Source organism: Podarcis gaigeae (assembly GCF_964106915.1).
Source record: "Podarcis gaigeae genome assembly, chromosome: 1".
NCBI classification, from domain to species: Eukaryota; Metazoa; Chordata; class Lepidosauria; order Squamata; family Lacertidae; genus Podarcis; species Podarcis gaigeae.
The window spans coordinates 135,336,926-135,356,471 of record NC_139678.1 but is presented as its reverse complement, the minus strand read 5'-3'; the positions used below and the strand labels follow the sequence as shown (position 1 = coordinate 135,356,471).

The window sequence follows — 19,546 nt, the reverse complement described above, 5'->3', positions numbered from 1 at the left end:
TCTATAAAAACACAGGCTAATGAAGTTCTAACAAAATACCCACAATGGCCAAATGCTGTAGGAAAGTATTGTTAACAATGTTAATCCTTTGTGAAATCTGTTTTCTTTTTATTCATAGTGCTTGATTTTATTCAATAGGTTGTTCTCTGTTGTCCCCACTATAAATCAGTTTTTTTGCAATTTGCTTGTTTTCTAAAGTTTTCACAGCTTTAAGCATGGGCTCACTGGAGCCTACCTGTAGCATGTAAGTGTCTCTCTGGCTGAATCCGAAAGGCAGGCTAAACAGTTCTGCAACACAAATAAAACAGAGCCCAATGCTCTTGCCACTGCTGTAGGATGTACTCTTGTGGTAAAAGCATATCTTGAACTTCAAGTAATGAAACATTCTGAGCAGACATGTGAAACACCCAATCCCCTTCTTTGCTTTCTCTCAGCACTGAATAAACTGCTTTGTCAACAGGATCATCTAGTTTGTTCTGCAAGATGCAAGGCTTGCTTTTTCCCTGAGTCATTCTTGCTTGGCAGCATTTTATTTTTAAAAGAACCTGGAGTATATAGATGCATATACAGATGTGTATATAAATGATACACATTCATTGTGTACATGACAATATAAAAATTACATATCCTATCATTATTAGCATGTCTATATCAGTTAGATATAGACCACTGTTAAGTTGGTCCCAGACAGCAAGAGATTCAAAAGAGGTAAGATTATTGTTTTGATTTTAACTCTATGCCACACATCCAATTAATTGAAATAACTCTTGCCATAGAAGATTTTTATTATAAATTTAGAATTTATAGAATTTCTGTTTTCTCTCCAATTTCATAAAAACCCTCCTTCCCACCCTTTTCTTCTCTTGCTCTTGGGCAAGAAGAGTGTTACAGGAGTAAGTCTGACAGAGTGAGCACAGCCAATAGCAAAGCAGCAAAATAGAAGTAGAGTGTGAGGGAAAGGCAGGACTCCCCTTCGTTTTGAAACCAGGCAATCTGTGTACATGCCTTCTGTTATGAATTCTGTGGATTATTTGTGTGTATATGGTGGTGTATGAGATACTAAGTTGACATGGCCTATTGAAATAATTAAGTGTGCCTAGTAGGTTTCTCATTGTACATGCTCCTTGTATATTTTGATATGATATTAGATGCCCTAAGACTAGGGGGGATGATATTAGATGCCCTAAGATAAGGCAAGGGGAAATGTAAAATAAGAAAAATAATCAGTTAGCAAATCCAAGTATGAACACAGCCACTCAGGATCCACCAGGACTCATACATATGAGTGCTACAGTGATGTTGAGCCCCTGTAAGGCACACTGGAGGCTACTGGCTAAGAAAAAGAAGCCATTATGAATCAGTTCATATAGAAAAGACATATAGAAATACACATTTTGATTTCTGTCAGATAAGTACCACAACCAAACGTTTTTCATTATACTCAGTAGTAGAATTGGTACACCATTTTCTTCTCATTCGAAGTCTAAATGTAATTACATTTCAGAATCATTCTCTCTTTAACCTCTTGCTTCCCATAAAAACATCTGGCATATTTACATCTTTGTTTTAATTAACCAATTGAGGTGGTTGAAAGCAGTGCTGGGTTGTGATCCCAGTAGAAATGATTATGGTCTCTAGACTGAATTCCATTAAAGTCTCATTCACCTGCAATTCATCCTCATAACAATTAAAAAATATATATCTGCACCAGTGAGTAAACAAATGTGCATGCCACCTAGATGTAAACAACAAATTCCTTGTATTTATGCAAACACCAAGGGAAATATTCAACATGTGACTCATGTGTTTGTCACACAGAAGTCTGACTAACGTCAAGAAGTATCAATTCTTATCTTGCTTGGCTAATAGGCATATTGTCCAATCCATTTTGGATTAGCATTCCCTTTTAGTTTTCTAGTTAGAATGATGGATGCGTTATCTGGAGACAAGTTGAAGGCATATAGCTCATCATCCATTGAGATTTAGCAATACACTGCTTTATACAATTTCATTCTGTTGTGTGAACGTTGTTTAATTTAACCAGGAGAATGTTTATATTGAGGTACACATTGTGCGTGCTATCCAGATGAAGTTAGATGAACAACCAATGCCGGGCATTAGACAGAGCCAATATAGCTTGAGGATTATCCAAATTATGTACACGTATTTCCAGTTGATTATGCTAGTATTACATACATGACCTAATGATTTGACCCCATTGTTCATAAAAAGAAAGGATTTCTAATCAGTTAATGTTTGTCAGCTGCTATATAGCTATATATGTTTCAAATTGTACCTATTTAAAATATTTGTTTTCAGCCCACCACTCTGGCCTCTCCATGGAAGCATCTGTGTATATCTGATATTAGGACCATATACAGAAGTTGAGGAGGGGGATGGCTCTTCATATTCATGAAGCCTGCATATTTCTGTTGCTAATTCCTAGTTTGGTCACTCCAGCTGCCTTCAACCATGAAGACTACCCTGCTGATGAAGGTGATCAAATCTCAAATAATGATAATAATCTGATATTTGATGACTATCGAGGGAAAGGTTGTGTGGATGACAGTGGTTTTGTATACAAACTGGGAGAGCGGTTTTTTCCAGGGCATTCCAACTGTCCATGTGTCTGTACTGAGGATGGACCTGTTTGTGACCAACCAGAATGCCCCAAAATCCACCCAAAGTGTACTAAAGTAGAACACAATGGATGCTGTCCGGAATGCAAAGAAGTGAGGAACTTTTGTGAATACCATGGGAAAAGCTACAAAATCTTGGAGGAATTTAAGGTAAGACCAATGCATATTAATTCATTGATTCCTTATTTCATTGTGTATGTACATCTAGATATAGAAATACATATAGTATTTTAGATATAGAAATACATATAGTATTTAAAAATCATGCATTAATTTGATGTCTAATTGATATTGGGGAAAGATGTGGCATGCTAGTCAATAAATATCCAATTTCTGTGTTGTCATTGTCAGGTGGGTGGGAATAGGAGGTGCATTAGAGATAATTAGAACTAGCATGTTACCTTCAGTGTCAGATTTTAACTTGTTTTGGTTCCAAAATATGAGACTCCTTAGAGATATGTACAAGTCCATCTACCTCCTTTGGAAAACGTGTTGTAGCTTTCATGCTGCAAAGGAGTATAACCAGCAATTAAGCACTTTGACTGACCTGTATCTAGTATTAATGAAGAACACCAGAAAAGAAACAATCAATTTTGCAGGTTAACCTAGAATGATTGTACCAGTGGAGAAGTGTCAGTGGAAGTGGAACTGACCTCAAATGACTTCCCCACACCTCCCTTCTCCTGGCAGCCCTCTCTCCTGAGGGTTGGAGGATTCTTATAAATGAGGTGGGCTATGTTGCTGTGGGGAAAGGATGGATGGGCAAAAAATCAGGCACGCACCTTCCTGCTCATGGAAGGTGTTTTCACTCAACCTTCAGTGTCTCCCCCTTCCACCCCAGCCCCTCACATCACACCACACCTCATTCAAGAGGGTCCCCAAGTGCTCAAGTGGAGCTTTTTGAGGTGCTGAAAAGTCACTCTAGGGCTAAGCCATCCTCATTTCCACTTGTGTTTCTCTGGATCAAGGCCACAGTATTTCCATTTTTCATCAAGGATGGGTAAACATATGAGAAGATCCACAATAAGATGGTGGACTGAAGAACTCCAAGCCTATGGAAACAAACAAAACTGATAAGAGGTGATTCATATTCTATAATTATGCAGGAAAGGCTGACCCCATTGCCATTCCACTTGTTTACAGAGCAATCCAAAGGCGCAGGTGAAGGACAATCGAAAGCTGAAGAACGATATTTCCCAATGCACTAATGGCATTTTGTTCTCCCTCCTAATTTTTTGTTAAGCCCCCCCCCCAAGAAAACATTGGTAAGGAGTACTCCAGCTCCAGGACTGGCATAGTTTGCTCCCACCCCACTTTGTGAGCTTTTTGAGAGAACAGGAAGGCAACACCCTCTCCAGAATGTCTTCTTTTCACTCTGACATTGAAGCAGGACTGATAGTTGATCTTCCCAACATGAGATCTCTGAGAATAGAGAAAATGAGATCTAATGGATCCAGCGGCCTCTAAAATGCCTTCTCAGGGATCATAGGCTTATATTCTAAATGGCTTGAAGTACGGTGTATATTTCTAGTGCAGGAATTAGTTTTGACTGCTATGAATGCCTAGGTTACTTTCTGTGACTGAAATCACCCTGCCTTTTCTGACAGTCTGAAGATCTAGTTCTCTTCAACTGGAGCACTCTTGAGTAGTTAGGCTCCAATTATCATGAAGCAAATCTTTTCATACATGTAACCTTAGGCATGAAACAGCCTCAGTAAGTCTGGAAATGAGTACCTACGAAGTGGAAAAATGAATTGCCCTGTTCAGAGTAGATCGATGGTCCATCTAGCTCAAGAGATTTTTCCTCAACCCCATCCACAGTTTTTCTGAACCTCAGATGGAGGTTCTTCAGCCTTTTCAACTGGCATTATTAGTGCAAAGATGATAAAACCCATATAAAGCCCAGAAAAAGCAATAATCATAGGGCCTCACCTTTCTTACTGTCTTACTATCTTTCTAAAGATGGGGTTGTATATAATAATAATAATAATAAATAATAATAAATTTTATTTATATCCCGCCCTCCCCAGCCGAAGCTGGGCTCAGGGCGGCTAACAACACTAAAACAGTACAACATTATAAAAACATTATAAAAAGTAATTAAAATCAAAATTGATGGCAACCATAAACTAAAGTTTTGTAAAGATTGCCAAAGGAGGGAGTCAGGCTGCGCCCTGACCAAAGGCCAGGTGGAACAGCTCTGTCTTGCAGGCCCTGCGGAAAGATGTCAAGTCCTGCAGGGCCCTTGTCTCTTGTGACAGAGCGTTCCACCAGGTTGGAGCCGCAGCCGAAAAAGCCCTGGCTCTAGTTGAGGCCAGCCTAACCTCTCTGTGGCTTGGGACCTTCAAGGTGTTTTTATTTGAAGACCGTAAATTCCTCTGTGGGGCATACCAGGAGAGGCGGTCCCGTAGGTATGAGGGTCCTAGGCCGTATAGGGCTTTGAAGGTTAAAACCAGCACCTTAAACCTGATCCTGTACTCCACCGGGAGCCAGTGCAGCTGGTATAGCACCGGATGAATGTGATCTCTAAGCGAAGACCCTGTAAGGAGTCTCGCTGCGGCATTCTGCACCCGCTGGAGTTTCTGGGTCAGTCTCAAGGGCAGCCCCACGTAGAGCGAGTTACAATAATCCAGTCTGGAGGTGACCGTCGCGTGGATCACAGTGGCTAGGTCAGGGCGAGAGAGGTAAGGAGCCAACTGCTTAGCTTGGCGGAGATGAAAAAATGCCACCTTTGTTATAGCTGCAATCTGCGCCTCCATGGAGAGGAAGGTATCGAAGATTACACCCAAACTCTTAACGGACGGTGCTGGCACTAATTGCACCCCCGCAAGAGATGGGAGTTGCCCCCTCAGTCCCATGTCGTCCCGTCCCAGCCAGAGGACCTCTGTCTTCGAAGGATTTAACTTCAACCGGCTCCCACGTAACCATCCAGCCACAGCCTCCAAGCATCTGATCAGTGTGTCTGGGGCCGAGTCAGGGTGGCCATCCATCAACAGATAGAGTTGGGTGTCATCAGCATATTGATGGCAGTCCAGCTCAAAACTCCGGACAAGCTGGGCGAGGGGGCGCATAAAGATGTTAAAAAGCATCGAGGAGAGTATTGCACCCTGGGGCATTCCACACACCAAGGAGTGGCGGGATGACAATTCCCCCCAAAGCGCCACCCTCTGTCCCCGACCAGAGAGAAACGAGCGCAGCCATTGAAGGACTGTGCCCTGGATCCCTACGTCGGCAAGGCGGTGGTCCAAGAGTTCGTGATCAACCATGTCGAAGGCTGCTGACAGGTCTAGAAGAATCAGCAGCCCCGACCCGCCTCGATCCAGCTGCCTGTGGAGATCATCTGTTAGGGCGACCAGAGCCGTCTCGGTCCCATGACCAGCGCGGAAGCCGGACTGGAATGGATCCAGAGCCGATGTTTCATCCAGAAACCTACCAAGCTGTTCAGCAACCGCTCTCTCAATCACCTTACCCAGGAATGGAAGATTCGAAACCGGGCGGTAATTGGATAGATCTAAGGGATCTAATGATGTTTTCTTTAAAAGCGGACGCACCACTGCCTCCTTCAGTTCCCCTGGGAATATCCCGGTGCCAAGGGACAAATTGATGATATCCCCCAGGGGGGCCCGCACCTCGTCTGGACACGCTCTAATCAGCCAGGACGGGCACGGGTCGAGAGGACAAGTGATGGGCTTTCCAGCTCGGAGGAGTCTGTCCACATCGGCTGGGGATATCCGGTCAAAGTGGTCCAATACTGAACCCGAGGACAGTCGAGGGGCCTCCAGTTCCTTTATTGTATCCAAATTGGCAGGGAGGTCATGGCGGAGCAACAGGACCTTCTCCACAAAAAAGCTCGCAAATGCCTCACAGCTGTGTGTCAAATTATTATTTAAATTTGGCTGTCCTTCGAGGGACGTTAAAGACCGAATTATACTAAATAATTGCGCCTGGCGAGAGCTAGCGGATGCAATGGAGGCTGAGAAGTAGGACTTCTTAGCGGCCTTCACTGCCATCTCGTAGGTTTTCATAAAAACCCTATAAGATGTTCTTGAAGCTCCGTCACGGGCACCCCGCCATACTCGCTCTAGCCGTCTGAGGTCCCGCTTCATTTTCCGGAGCTCCTCGGTAAACCAGGGAGCCCAGTTTCTGCGGGGTCGCAGAGGGCGCTTAGGTGCGATCTCATTGATGGCTGCCAGGAGCTGGGTATTCCAGGCCTCGACAAGCTCAGTCAATGAGTCGCCAGGGGGAGAAAGGTCCCACAAGGCTGGTGTCCGCTAATGGAACAGAAAGGGAAGCATTTACTTCCAATTCTGCCTTCCACAGTCTCCCCTGAAAATCTGCTCAGGGTGGTTGGGGCCCACCAGAACAGAGTGTGTGTTGAGGTGGGGTGAGGGACTGCAGGAAGGAGGACAAACTTGTAAAAATTGCCACCCCTCCTCTTCTGTTAACAGATGCCGCTGCTGGAGCAAAAGAGCAACGTGTACCACATTTATTGACTGTGTTTCATTAGTTTTTTTTCTAAAACTTGTTATTACAGATGTGAGATCTCTTAATAGTAAGAGCTGTTCACACCACATATAGTTGCCTCCCACACTGTGTATACATTCACATGGACCATTAAGAAACCCCTTGAACATGGTGACTGCAAGTAGGACTTAAGGTCAACTAACAACAATCGGTTAGAAGAATGACATTTCAGTTGGAGTATTCTCCCATTAGAATAAGTAGGATTTAAAGGCACTCAACTTTGCTAGACTGAACCTTCTGTTTCTCCATGTGAATTGCATACTATGGAACGGTGAGGAATGCTCACATGTCTGGAGGGATGCTATATGTGTATCCACTTTTGGGATATTGCTAGGTTCACCAGTAGGCCCACTCTCTGATAATTGATTGTGTGAGCCATATGTTAGCTTGGCTTAGGTGCTAAGGCACTCCAGGAAATAGAATGGCCGGGTGGAGCTTATCCCATCTTATCCATAGAATACTTCAGTCAAAGTAACTGGCATCAGTTAAATTGTTAGCAACATTGCTGGAAAAGCTTGAATGTCCAAATTCACATGTGTTATTAGCAGCATAATAGTCCCATGAAAGCACAGCTGCATGAAGATTGCCCCACATGGCAGCCTGTTCATGTCAAATGATTCTCTGCATTGCTCCAGAAATTGTCACCATCCCATCAAAACCCCTCTGTTGTGCAGTTTGAGATAGCATGGTCTGATTGCCACATCTGTATAGGAAGTCACCACACATGTGGCACAGCTTACCTATGATTGCATTTTTGAAAGACTATCAGGTGTCAGGGTGATGGTAGGGTGTCAGGAACTGGCAGGACACAGATGAGTGTGCACTGGGGGAAGGAGGACTGGAGTCTTACTCAGGAGAGGAGACCAGTGATTTGTGGTTAACTGTACCAGCCATGAGGCAAGAGTCAGAATGGCCAAGAGATTGAACTGAGACTCATGAACACCTTGCTTTAAATCCTGTGTCAGTCAGCCAGCAACTGAAAATGTCCCTTTGACCAGCCCTCTGCAAGATGAGGATTATAACAACATTGACCTACCACAGTGCAGGTGAAGGTGCTACAGTAATAGTTGCAACTTATCATTTAACAGTCACAAAGAAACCATTCTGGAAATGTATAAAAACTGGTCAAAAATAAATGAAGACTTTTATTATTCACCCTATTCCTAAATTATTTGTATCTTACTGCAATGTTAAGAGAGTGTGAGCTAAACTCATTCCTTGTTCTAGTTTGTTGTCTTTAGTGGGGACTAGTGTTCTTCATCAGGGTGAGGTGAATAGTGCTGACAATTGGTGGAATTACTTAGCCACTAAAATATGTTTCACATATAAAACATAATTTGAAGGGAAAGGGAGACGTGATTAACAGCTCTCTGTAGTCCTCAACTATACAATTCAATTATTTTATGATTCTCCCAACTCAGAACAAGATTCTGCAGTGTTGAATGCCAGCTCTTTTGTTCCTGTCTGTGGACCACAGAGCTGGACAAAACTGAAGAGTTATTTTGGCCCAGTTCAGTCTGAATGAAGATAGAGATGGCTTGCCCATTGCTAGTAATGTATAAAGAGCTCATTTACTTCATAAATTACTCCAGCTAGGAAGAGCTGCTGGGTAGACAGGTAACCCTAATCTATATTAAAGAAAAATATCAAGGTGATTTTGGAGAATCCTGCTTGTGTAAAGAGCATCCAAAGAATTTTTTTGGATGGTGGTCATATTTATACATCTAATGAAATATTTCACATCGACACCAAATTGCAGCTAAAGTGAAGTTTTGAGGCAAATTTTGAGGTTCCTCATAGAATCATAGAATTGTAGAGTCTTCTAGTCCAAACCCCTGCAATGCAGGGATCTCAACTAAAGTATAGTGAAAGGCTAATTGAAATGGAGTGTTGTTGTTTTTCACATATCCCTGCTTCCTTCAACTAGTTCTCATGTCTCAGTGGCCTTAATTGTTAATGTGATATACGATCAAACCCAAGTTCTTGTGAACTCAACCTATGTGAAAACCTATGAGTTCAGTGCAGGTTTCCTGTTTTTGGAATGCTTCCCCATGGAGACTCACCTGATGCCTACATTACATAAATGCAGGCGCCGGGTGAAAACTTTTCTCTTCAACCGGGTTTGGCTGATTAACATTCTATGGCTTTTAAAATGTGTTAAAAGCCATAGAATGTTAATCAGCCAAACCCGGTTGAAGAGAAAAGTTTTCACCCGGCGCCTGCATTTATGTAATGTAGGCATCAGGTGAGTCTCCATTATTGGTTTGTTTTTCTTTTACTATTATGTATTTTGTGTTCTCATTTTGTATTTTGATGTTGTGAGCCATCCTGTGATCTTCAGATGAACAGAAATATACAAATTTAATAAAAAGTAATAATAATTATAATAATGACAATGATGATAATACAGCCGTACTTTGGAAGTTGAACAGAATCCATTCCGGAAGTCCGTTCGACTTCTAAAATGTTCAGAAATGAAAGTGCGGCCTCTGATTGGCTGCATGAAGCTCCTGCAGCCAATCAGAAGCTGCGGAAGCTGCACCAGACATTTGGCTTCCACAAACCATTCAAAAACCGGAACAATCACTTCCAAGGCGTTTGACAACCAAGCCATGACTGTAATAATAATGTCATGAACTGAATTCAAATTAAGCGGAGGCAGAACAACAACAACAACAAAAACCACCCCTCTTTTGTTACCTGATCCAAAGCTACTGCCTTCTAAGCTCTCATTTTAAATTCCATTCAGTCTCAAGTGTATGAAGTTTGCATTAGAAGATAATGAATGAATAGCTTCATCCAGTTTCATGGGAGAGTTTGTGGCAGCATTTTTTATTTTATTTTATTTTATTTTTATTTTATTTTTTGCTTTATCCAGTTCAGTGGAGGATTTCAGCTAATTTATTATATTGGATTTGTTTTGTATGATTCTTCTTCAAGATGCTGAAAAACTTTCCCTGAACTCAGCTTTTGTTTTGAAACAAGAGGCCCATTTCAGTTATGCATTTCTTCTCTGCTCCATGGCGTTTTGTTTTCTTCCCTGGAAAACCAGCATGAAGTTCTAAGTTTCCAAGGGAGAAAACTGAGCCAAATCTCCCTAAACAAATATCTACATTGGTTGGTGATAAAGATGGGACCATGGTGTTAATAAGCTGACGAGTTATAGACTAAATTAGAAAGGAAAACCCCAGTTCTAAATATTAGACAGAAAGGGGGGGAGGCCTATAAGGGAAGTGGTTTCTGTCAACATGTGCAGATTGAACCAGCTAGTCAGGGAACCCACTCCATGAGCCCCAGCTGACAAAGTGACTTGGCCCTGGCTGCTTATCAAGGTGAGCTAAACAGACGTGTGAGTTTGGCAACAGGGTGAAGAGGCCAAGGCAGCGCATTCTGCCCAAAGTAATCCCCAACTCTTAGTTAGGTAACAGAAACAATGAAACAACAGCAACCAGGCAAGTAGAAAGCCAGCAGGGGCATGAGAGCTTTCCAGTGTTTTGCACCCGTTGCCATATATATAATTATCTCTCCATGCAGCAGAAGTCATGGGTATGTCAGAGGTGCAATGAGCTCCTGGCTCTCTGGAAGCAAGCTTGTTCCCTTGAGGCCAAGGTGGCAGAGCTGGAAAGTGCAAAAGAGGCAGAGAGGGAGTGGAGAAGGCCTTCGGGAATGTGGTAGCTGGTGCCACTCCCATGATGGCAGCTCCCCTCCTATCAGGGAGAATGAAGGTCTCAAGGAAAGAGAACATCACCTTGAGGAAGAGAGAGGCATTCGTTTAGAAGGGACCAATTCTTTGGGAGACAATAATGTATTCTCTCATGCCGAGGATACCTGTCCAGTGGGTGGAGCGATTGTGGTATTGGGTGATTCAATCATTAAGGATATAGGTAGTCGGGTATGTGGTGGACATACAGACAGCAGCATGAATTGCCTTCCTATTACAAAGGTTGTGGATGTTGCTCATGATCTCAGTAGCCTGGTAGATAGTGCTGGAGTCGAAGGAGTTGTAAAGGAAGATAAAGAGATTGTGGAGAAGCTACAATCTCACATCTATCTTTGCAAGATAGGGCAGATCTCAGTTCAAGAGGAGAGTCTGAAGGACTAGGACAGATAGTAGTGATGAGAGATGATGTTCTAGGCCTAATAGACAAAATAAAAACCGACAAATTGCTAGGTCTGGGTGACATCCACCTGAGAGTTCTCAAAGAACTCTAATGTGAAATTGCTGGTCTTCTAACAAAAATATGTAACTTGTCATTAGGTTCAGCCTCCATATTGGGGACTGGAAAGTAGCCAAAACAATGCCAATTTTTAAAAGGGGGATACAGGAAATGTTAGGCCAGTTAGCTTAATTCTGTCCCTGGAAAACTGGTGGAAAGTATGTTAAAGATAAATAACCAAACACATAGAAGAACAAGGCTTACTGAAGCAGAGCCAGCACAGCTTCTGCAAGGGAACGTTCTTACTCACAAACTCTCTTTGAGAGTTTAAACAAGCGTATGGATAGAGGTGATGCAGCTGACATAGTGTATTTGGACTTTCAAAAAGCTTTTGACAAAGTGCCTCATCAAGGACTCCTGAGTATGCTTAGCAGTTAATGAGAAAGAGGAGAGGTCCTGCTATGGGTGAGGTATTGGTTAAGTTTCAGGAAGCAAAGAGTATGAATAAATGAACAGTTCTCCAAATGGAGAGAAGTAGAAAGTGGAGTCACTCAATGATTGGTATTGGGACTTGTGCTTTTCAGCTTGTTCATAAATGATGTAGAGTTAGGAGTGAGCAGTGAGGTGAGCAAGTTTGCTAATGACACCAAATTGTTCAGCGTTATTAAAACAAAAAGAGATTGCAAAGAGCTCCAAAAGAACTTCTCCAAACTCAGTGAATGGATGGTAAAATGGCAAATGCAATTCAATGAAAACAAGTGTAAAGTGATGCATGTTGGAGCAAGAAACCTGAATTTCATGTATATGCTTATGGGGTCTGCACTGGAGGTGATGGACCAGGAATGACCTTGGGGTCACAGTAGATAGCACAATGAAGATGTTGACCAAGTGATCAGTTGTGACATAGGGACACTGCATGATAGGAATTATTAGGAAAGGGATTGAAAATAAAACTACCAATATCATAATGCCATTATACAAATCAATGGTGTGACTGCATTTGGAATACTGTGTACAGTTCTGCTTGCTTCACCTCAAAATGATCAAAGGGATGGAGTGGCGCCCCATGCAGAAAGGTTGCAGCACTGGGAATTCCTAGTTTAGAGAAAAGGCAAGTAAAAGGTGACATGATAAAAGTTCATAAAATATTGGAAGACTTAGGACACATAAAAGAAAGTACTTCTTCATGCAGTGTGTAGTCAAATTATCAAACTCACTCTCCAATGAGGCAGCAATGGCCACCAGCTTTGGATTGCTTTAAATGAGGCTTGGACAAATTCATGGAGAAGAAGGCTTTCAACGGCTATTAGCTATGATGACTATGCTCTGTGTCCACATTTGGAGGCAGCAAGGCTTCCTGTGGTTGCTGGAAACCACAGGAGGGGCTCTTGTGCTCATGCTCTGCTCCCTGGTTTCCCACAGGCATCTGGTTGGCCACTGTGAGGGCAGGATGCTGCACTAGATGGGCCACTGGCCTGATCCAGCAGACTGTTCTTGTGTCCTTATGTTCTTATGCCTCAGGGTGGCAAACCACAGTTTTAAAATAGGGGGTCTGTGTATGCAGAGCCATTGTTGCCAGATAAGTATAAAAAAGTCTCTGGCCAGTTTTGCATATGGTCTTATAATCCAATTTATAGCTGTCTTAATAACCTTGTCAAGCACTGATGATCTATTAATTATAGGAACATTTGTTTTGGGAATACTAGGCATCTGCTCCTTTGTTAATTCTCCTTAAACAGGTTTCAATCAATGCAATTATATTAAAGAAGGTTTGCATTATATATGTATTGCTTTCCACTTGTGCATTATTGCATTTCAGCAGCACCTAAATTATCTAAGGCCAGGGTTCTCTTTCCTCCCTCCCCCCTTCTGACACAGATTGAAAGCACATACTACATGGTGCCTTACTTGCAAATATCATATCCATTCTGTCTTCAAGACTGAAATGTTTTTAAGGTCTGCAGTAAGCCAGAATCTATCATTTCAGGTGGGAAGGAAGCATAAGGGGCGGGGGGGGGGGGGCAAAAGCACATCCCTTCCACAATGCACAACTATCATATGAAATCCAGTCTACACAGTGCTCCCTAAATCACTTCAAAGTTACATGTTGAAAAATATCAGTCTGCACACTGGGCAAGAGGAGAATGTTTTGCTTCTTCTATAACTCAACATATCTCCACATCAAATGGTATTCACAACACAAAACAATAATTAAATTTACATCCTTCTGTATCCTAATTTCTCTACAGCAAACAGGGTAGTCTTATAAGTAACAAGGTATCTGAGTCAGATATCAGAAAACATATCTTTTGGATGTATGTGAGTTATATCAGTCCTCTATTTTCCTCAAACTGATATCTACATAATTGGCTAATTTAAGTTGCTAGAGGTGCTTTATTTTCTAACAGTAGATTTTTTTAAAACAACAACAACCTTGCAACTAGAAATCTTTAAGAATATTGGCAATTCTTTCATCTCTCTCCAAACACATCCTTCCCCAGTTTGCTTACTGAGTGGCAGAAATGCTCAAATCATTTCTGTGCTGAGCTCTAGAAGGCATTCAGCTCAAAGTAAGTTAATAAAGGCTTAAGCAAACATTGGGAAAACCTCTTGGCTCTAGGTAGACTGGCCAGTGGTGCACATCACAAGGAACGTTAAGCTGTTCTCAATTTACAAAAATGATGACTAATAAAGTCACCCAAGGGTGGGAGCATGGTGAACCCCCCTGCAACCAGGATCAATGATGCCTTTTCATTATGTTTTCTATAATTTCATGTACTGCTTGAAAATCTTTGCACACAAAAGCATTTTCAATAATGTGCCATATCCTTTAATAAGAGAAACGATGAACAATGCCAGATAGAACTCAGCTGCTGAAACCAGACAAGAGAAACAGAACATCAGTCAAATGGAAAAGTATGATTTATTATCTCCCTCCTGGCAAAATTACAGTGACGCTGCCTATGCAACAGTGTCTGAAATTACTGACTTACTATATTTCTGTCATGGCTGATAAAAGCAATACATATTCAAGTAGAAGGGCATGTCAGACAATAACGAGAATAGTACCTATATAAAAAGTAAGCCATTTATTTAGTGTTGTTATAGTAGTCAAGTATCTGTCTAGGCATTGGTTCTATACCATACAGAAATCCAGCATTATAATCATGCGTAGCAGTGGGGATGGTCTGGTGATGGAAAACCCAGACTAGGGGCCATATAAGGGACAGACTGTGCATCTTTCAACAGTGACACATTTCAATGTCTTCACTGCACCTTTTGTGCCTTCACTTTCCCTAGCCAGCACTGCTGAGGTCTTCTTGTGGGCCACAGTACTCATTATAGATGTATAAAATCTATCCCTATATATAGCTTTAGCCTTCCTGGCCCATGGTCTTCGAAAGCTTCAGTGTCTCAGTCTTGCATTTAGGAGCTGATGACATAAATATGTTCAAAGGTTGTCCTTTTTTTATATAATATTTATTGATAGTTTTTATCTTAATTACAATACCAAAGAAACAATATAATATAACACATCTTTTAACATAATTTTCTCAACTTCTTGGACTCCCTCACATCTCCCGCTCCTGCATTCCTGACAATAAATTTCTATCCAGCAAATTTATCCCCTTTTTCTATTCTTATTATCTATTTTCCGATGTTGTTTCTCTAATTTAGGTAACTTTAATTCAAATCTCAAAAATTAAAATATAACCTAAAATTTCCCAAACTTTGCCTTTTCTTAAATTTAGCTTCTCTTCATATTTCCCTTCACCTAACTTAATGGTGCCAAGTTTTTTATACTCTGGCATCCTTCTTAGCATTCATACAGTTTACAATATTTTTGTAAATAAGTCTTAAATTTCTTCCAGTCTTCCTCCACCGTCTCTTCTCCCAGGTCTCGGATTCTGCCAGTCATCTCGGCCAGTTCCATATAGTCTATCAGTTGTATCTGCCATTCTTCCAGTGTGGGTAGATCTTGAGTTTTCCAATGCTTAGCGACAAGTATCCTTGCTGCTGTTGTTGCATACATAAAGGATGTTCGGTCCTTCTTTAACACCTTCTGGCCGACAATGCCCAGAAGGAAGGCCTCTGGTTTCTTAGGAAAGGTATACTTAAACACCTTTTTCAGCTCATTATATATCATTTCCCAGAAAGCCTTCACTCTAGGACAAGTCCACCAGAGGTGAAAGAATGTTCCTTCATTTTCTTTACATTTCCAACATTTGTTATCAGACAAGCGGTACATTTTTGCAAGTTTGACTGGGGTCATATACCATCTATATATCATTTTCATAACATTCTCTTTCAAAGCATTACATGCAGTAAAATTCAGCCCCGTAGTCCACAACCTCTCCCAGTCCTTAAACATGATGTTATATCCAATGTCCTGTGCCCACTTTATCATAGCCGATTTAACCGTTTCATCTTGTGTATTCCATTTTAACAGCAAGTTATACATTCTTGAAAGTACCTTAGTCTTAGGCTCTAAGAATTCCGTTTCTAGCTTCGATTTTTCCACCTGGAATCCTAACTTTTTGTCAAGTTTAAAATCTTCTTTAATCTGAGCATAATGTAGCCAGTCTCGCACTTTGACTTTCATTTTCTCCTGACTCTGCAATTTCCAATTATCTCCATCTTTTTCTAATATTTCCCAATACTTCGGCCATTTGGCCTCCATATTGAGTTTTTTTCGGGCCTTAGCTTCCAATGGTGACAGCCACCTTAGAGTTTTATTTTCCAATAAGTCTTTGTATTTTGTCCAGACATTAAAGACTGCTTTTCTGACAATATGGTTCTTGAAAGTCTTGTTAATCTTAACCTTGTCATACCATAAATATGCATGCCAACCAAAAGCATTATTAAAACCTTCCAAATCTAATACATCAGTGTTCTCGAGAAGCAGCCAGTCTTTTAACCAGCAGAAAGCTGCTGATTCATAGTACAACCTTAAGTCTGGCAGGGCAAAGCCCCCTCTTTCTTTCGCATCCGTTAATATCTTAAACTTAATTCTGGGCTTTTTGCCCTGCCAGACAAATTTGGAGATACCTCTCTGCCACTTCCGAAAGCACTCAGTTTTGTCCACAATCTGCAAAGTTTGAAACAAAAATAACATTTTTGGCAATACATTCATCTTTATCGCGGCGATTCGGCCTAACAAGGAAAGCTTCAGTCTTGTCCAACTTTCTAAGTCTCTCTTAATTTCTGACCAACATTTCTCATAATTGTCCTTAAATAGACTCAAATTTTTTGCTGTTATATTCACCCCTAGGTATTTTACCTTTTTAACCACGTTTAACTCTGTCTCCTTCTGAAACCTTTCTGACTCTGTAACTGTCAAGTTCTTTTCCAATACCTTAGTTTTTTGCTTATTTAATTTAAAACCCGCCACTCGACCAAACTCTTGAATCAATTGTAATACTCTTTTCGTACTAGATTCTGGCTCCTGTAGGGTCAAAACTAGGTCATCTGCGAAGGCTTTAAGTTTGTACTGTTTCGCTCCTACCAAAGGTTGTCCTTTGGTCTCAGTGGAATGCACATTCAGATGGACATTTGGATGCATATCTGAATTTTTAAACCCCACCTCATTTGTGCATCCAACCCTAACACCCCCCCCAATGGACAGTAACTCAGAATAGGACAAAAAGAAGGTTAAGAATAATTTACACAGCAGCTGAACTGCAATAATTGCTTCAGATACTGGACTTGCTGGACTATCATAGCATCTCTGCTTCTGGCATAAACTGGTTCTAATAGCTAAATTGGATTACAAATGTGCAGGCAGTTCAGTAAAAAAAGAACTGCCACATGTCCCGAATTGAATGTTCCTCTAGTTATGTTGTTCTGTTCATCTTGACTTATGCACATAATCCAAGTGTGAATACATTCATTGTCCAAAACTGCACACAAAGCCCTGTTGAAGAAGCAGTCATTCCTCTGACTAGCTGTTCAGCAAGGCAAAAGGAACTAAATACAGCCATATAACCACAAGTATGATTATTGCTTTTAAAAGAGGGTTTCTGAGCCACCTGGACTGGAGAGAGGATCCATCTACGGCAGAACCTGCATATGGCCTCCAAGCTTGTTCTCCCCCCCCTTCTTTTCTCTTTTTTGCTGTATTGCTTCCACTGAAATTAAGTAGACAGCTGCATTTGCAACACTGTTAAACCAATTCAATCACATTGCCATCCATGATGTCCATTGTCTGGCTTAAATCCAAATATAGAATGCAAGAATGCTTAAATTCAAGGATGCAGCCTTTCTTGTTTTTGTGGGATGTAAACACAGGAGCAGTCAATGACAACATTCCTAGAGTGTACATGTTAGAACATGGGGAGGGATGTCTGTCCAGCAAGCAGGTAAACTTCCTGGGGACGGACTTCCTCCGCATGTGACCAGAGGTGGGTGTGGCCTCACCTGTGCAGGTAAATGATAAAAGCACAGGGCAGGCAGCCATTCTCTCTTGCCTCTCTCTCTTGCCTCTTGCCTCTCTGCCATCTTCATCTTCTGAAGGAGCAACATGCCCTCTTGGCTCTCAGCCAAGAGAGGACAGTACTATCTTCCTATAAGATAGTTTTTAAGTGTATGTAACCTTTTTAAGCCTGCCTACCTTCTGGGATCATATTGTGAACAGAACGTGAGTAAACTCTTTTATACTTTTATAAAGACTGTGTCGTGTCTTGTATTTTAAGAGGGAACAAAGGGGAAATTACCAGAGTAATTATTATAGAGGTTCTAGCGAACCTGTGCAAGCGTTACCGTTGCGAACTTAAAGGGGAATGTCTATAAACTCTGCTGATATTTTGGGAACTTGTTAGCACAAGTTGGATAAGGATATAATTAGTCAATATATCCTCTCCTGCACCCCAGAACATTCCCACAGTTTTGGAAGTGCAGCCTTAGATGCCAGTCATCCAATGACAGACACTGGGTCCATGCTGGACAGTCATCACCAGCTGCTACGTCATAAGCATAACATGGCGTTACTTTGTATCTGGAGATACTGATTACATGTTTGCCTATGATGTTCTGCTCTTAAGGTACCCGTGCTGCTCTTAGCCTGTGAACAAAATTCCCACATATTTTTAATGTAAGCAATTTTAATGTAGGCACTGATAAAAAGTGACAGGAAAGTGCTGATATCTAGGCTGGGGGAAGTGTCTGTGAATTAATTTAATGCAAAGTATATAATTATCCTACTAATTGTTTAAAGGACTGTGACATATTAAGCCATCCAATGACAGATTTTATATAATTAGCTAAAAATAACCATATTAGGCTCTAAAGCTATAGGAAAAGAAAGGGCATGACTCAGACCTCACCAGCACAGGAATAAACCACTTACAACTCAGTATTACTAGGAATACAAGAGTTGAAGGTGAATAGCTGCCCTGAACTGACAGACCAGATGGAAAGAAAAGGAAAGAAAATCTCAGCATTTTGAGTCCCACATTTCCATTTTTTTTCTTTCTGCTCATGTAGTTTCTAAAACACTATTATCAGATGTTTTAATTGTGGCAAAAGGATCATGTATCAATTCTGTCATTTGTATTGATGTGAACTTTGTATAGCTAACTATTTATCTCTATCCCCAGTATATTTTATCTTATTGCTATGGCTAGTGGCTGATACAAATAAAGTTTCTGTTTATCTATCTCCAAGCACTATCTCCAATGGCATCATGTGATTGGTAAATATAAACAAACCTATCAAGAGTTGACCAAACACATTCCTGCCAAGCCCCTTGCTGAACTTCTCCTTGATCTCATCTGCATCTCCTGGAGCCCAGAAGGACCGCAGAGCTTCCAAGGCCGCCTTGGCTGTTATGTCAGAGCCCTCCCAGTCGTACAGTAAAAGTAGAAGCAACATAGCAGAGAAAAAACATGCTTCAAGACTGAACATTGTATTTCCTCCCTGCCAATACTTAATTAAGTAGACAATACAGTAACTTGACAATACATTAATCAAGTGAATGCACATATTTAAAACATACACATATTTAAAAATGTAAAATTATAGCCATAGAGTGTTTGGCGGGGGGAGAGACCACAAGGGCTGGAGAAGAATTTTTTCACCCTTCTACCCTCCCTCACTATGTTTCTGACCACCCAAGCAAGCACACACACAAACCGCTGTTTGCTTCCATCAAAATGCAAATAGAAGCGTCAGGGCAGCATTTTTTCACCAGAGTCATGGCGGAGAGCTACTGTCCCCCTCTCCACCTTC

At 41.3% G+C, this 19,546-nt stretch overlaps 1 protein-coding gene across 4 annotated transcripts in view; it reads left to right on the top strand.

Annotated features, from left to right (window-relative positions):
- VWC2L (von Willebrand factor C domain containing 2 like) overlaps window positions 1-19,546 on the top strand; it is a 123,008-nt gene that overhangs the window by 1,494 nt on the left and 101,968 nt on the right. For 3 of the 4 annotated variants that reach the window (XM_083714912.1, XM_083714909.1, XM_083714911.1), the window contains exon 2: window positions 2,320-2,789. In XM_083714912.1, the coding sequence (XP_083571038.1) occupies window positions 2,397-2,789 (393 nt within the window). In that variant the 5' untranslated portion in view covers window positions 2,320-2,396. The remainder of the gene's footprint in view (window positions 1-2,319; window positions 2,790-19,546) is intronic. The other variant, XM_083714910.1, reaches the window with a different exon arrangement.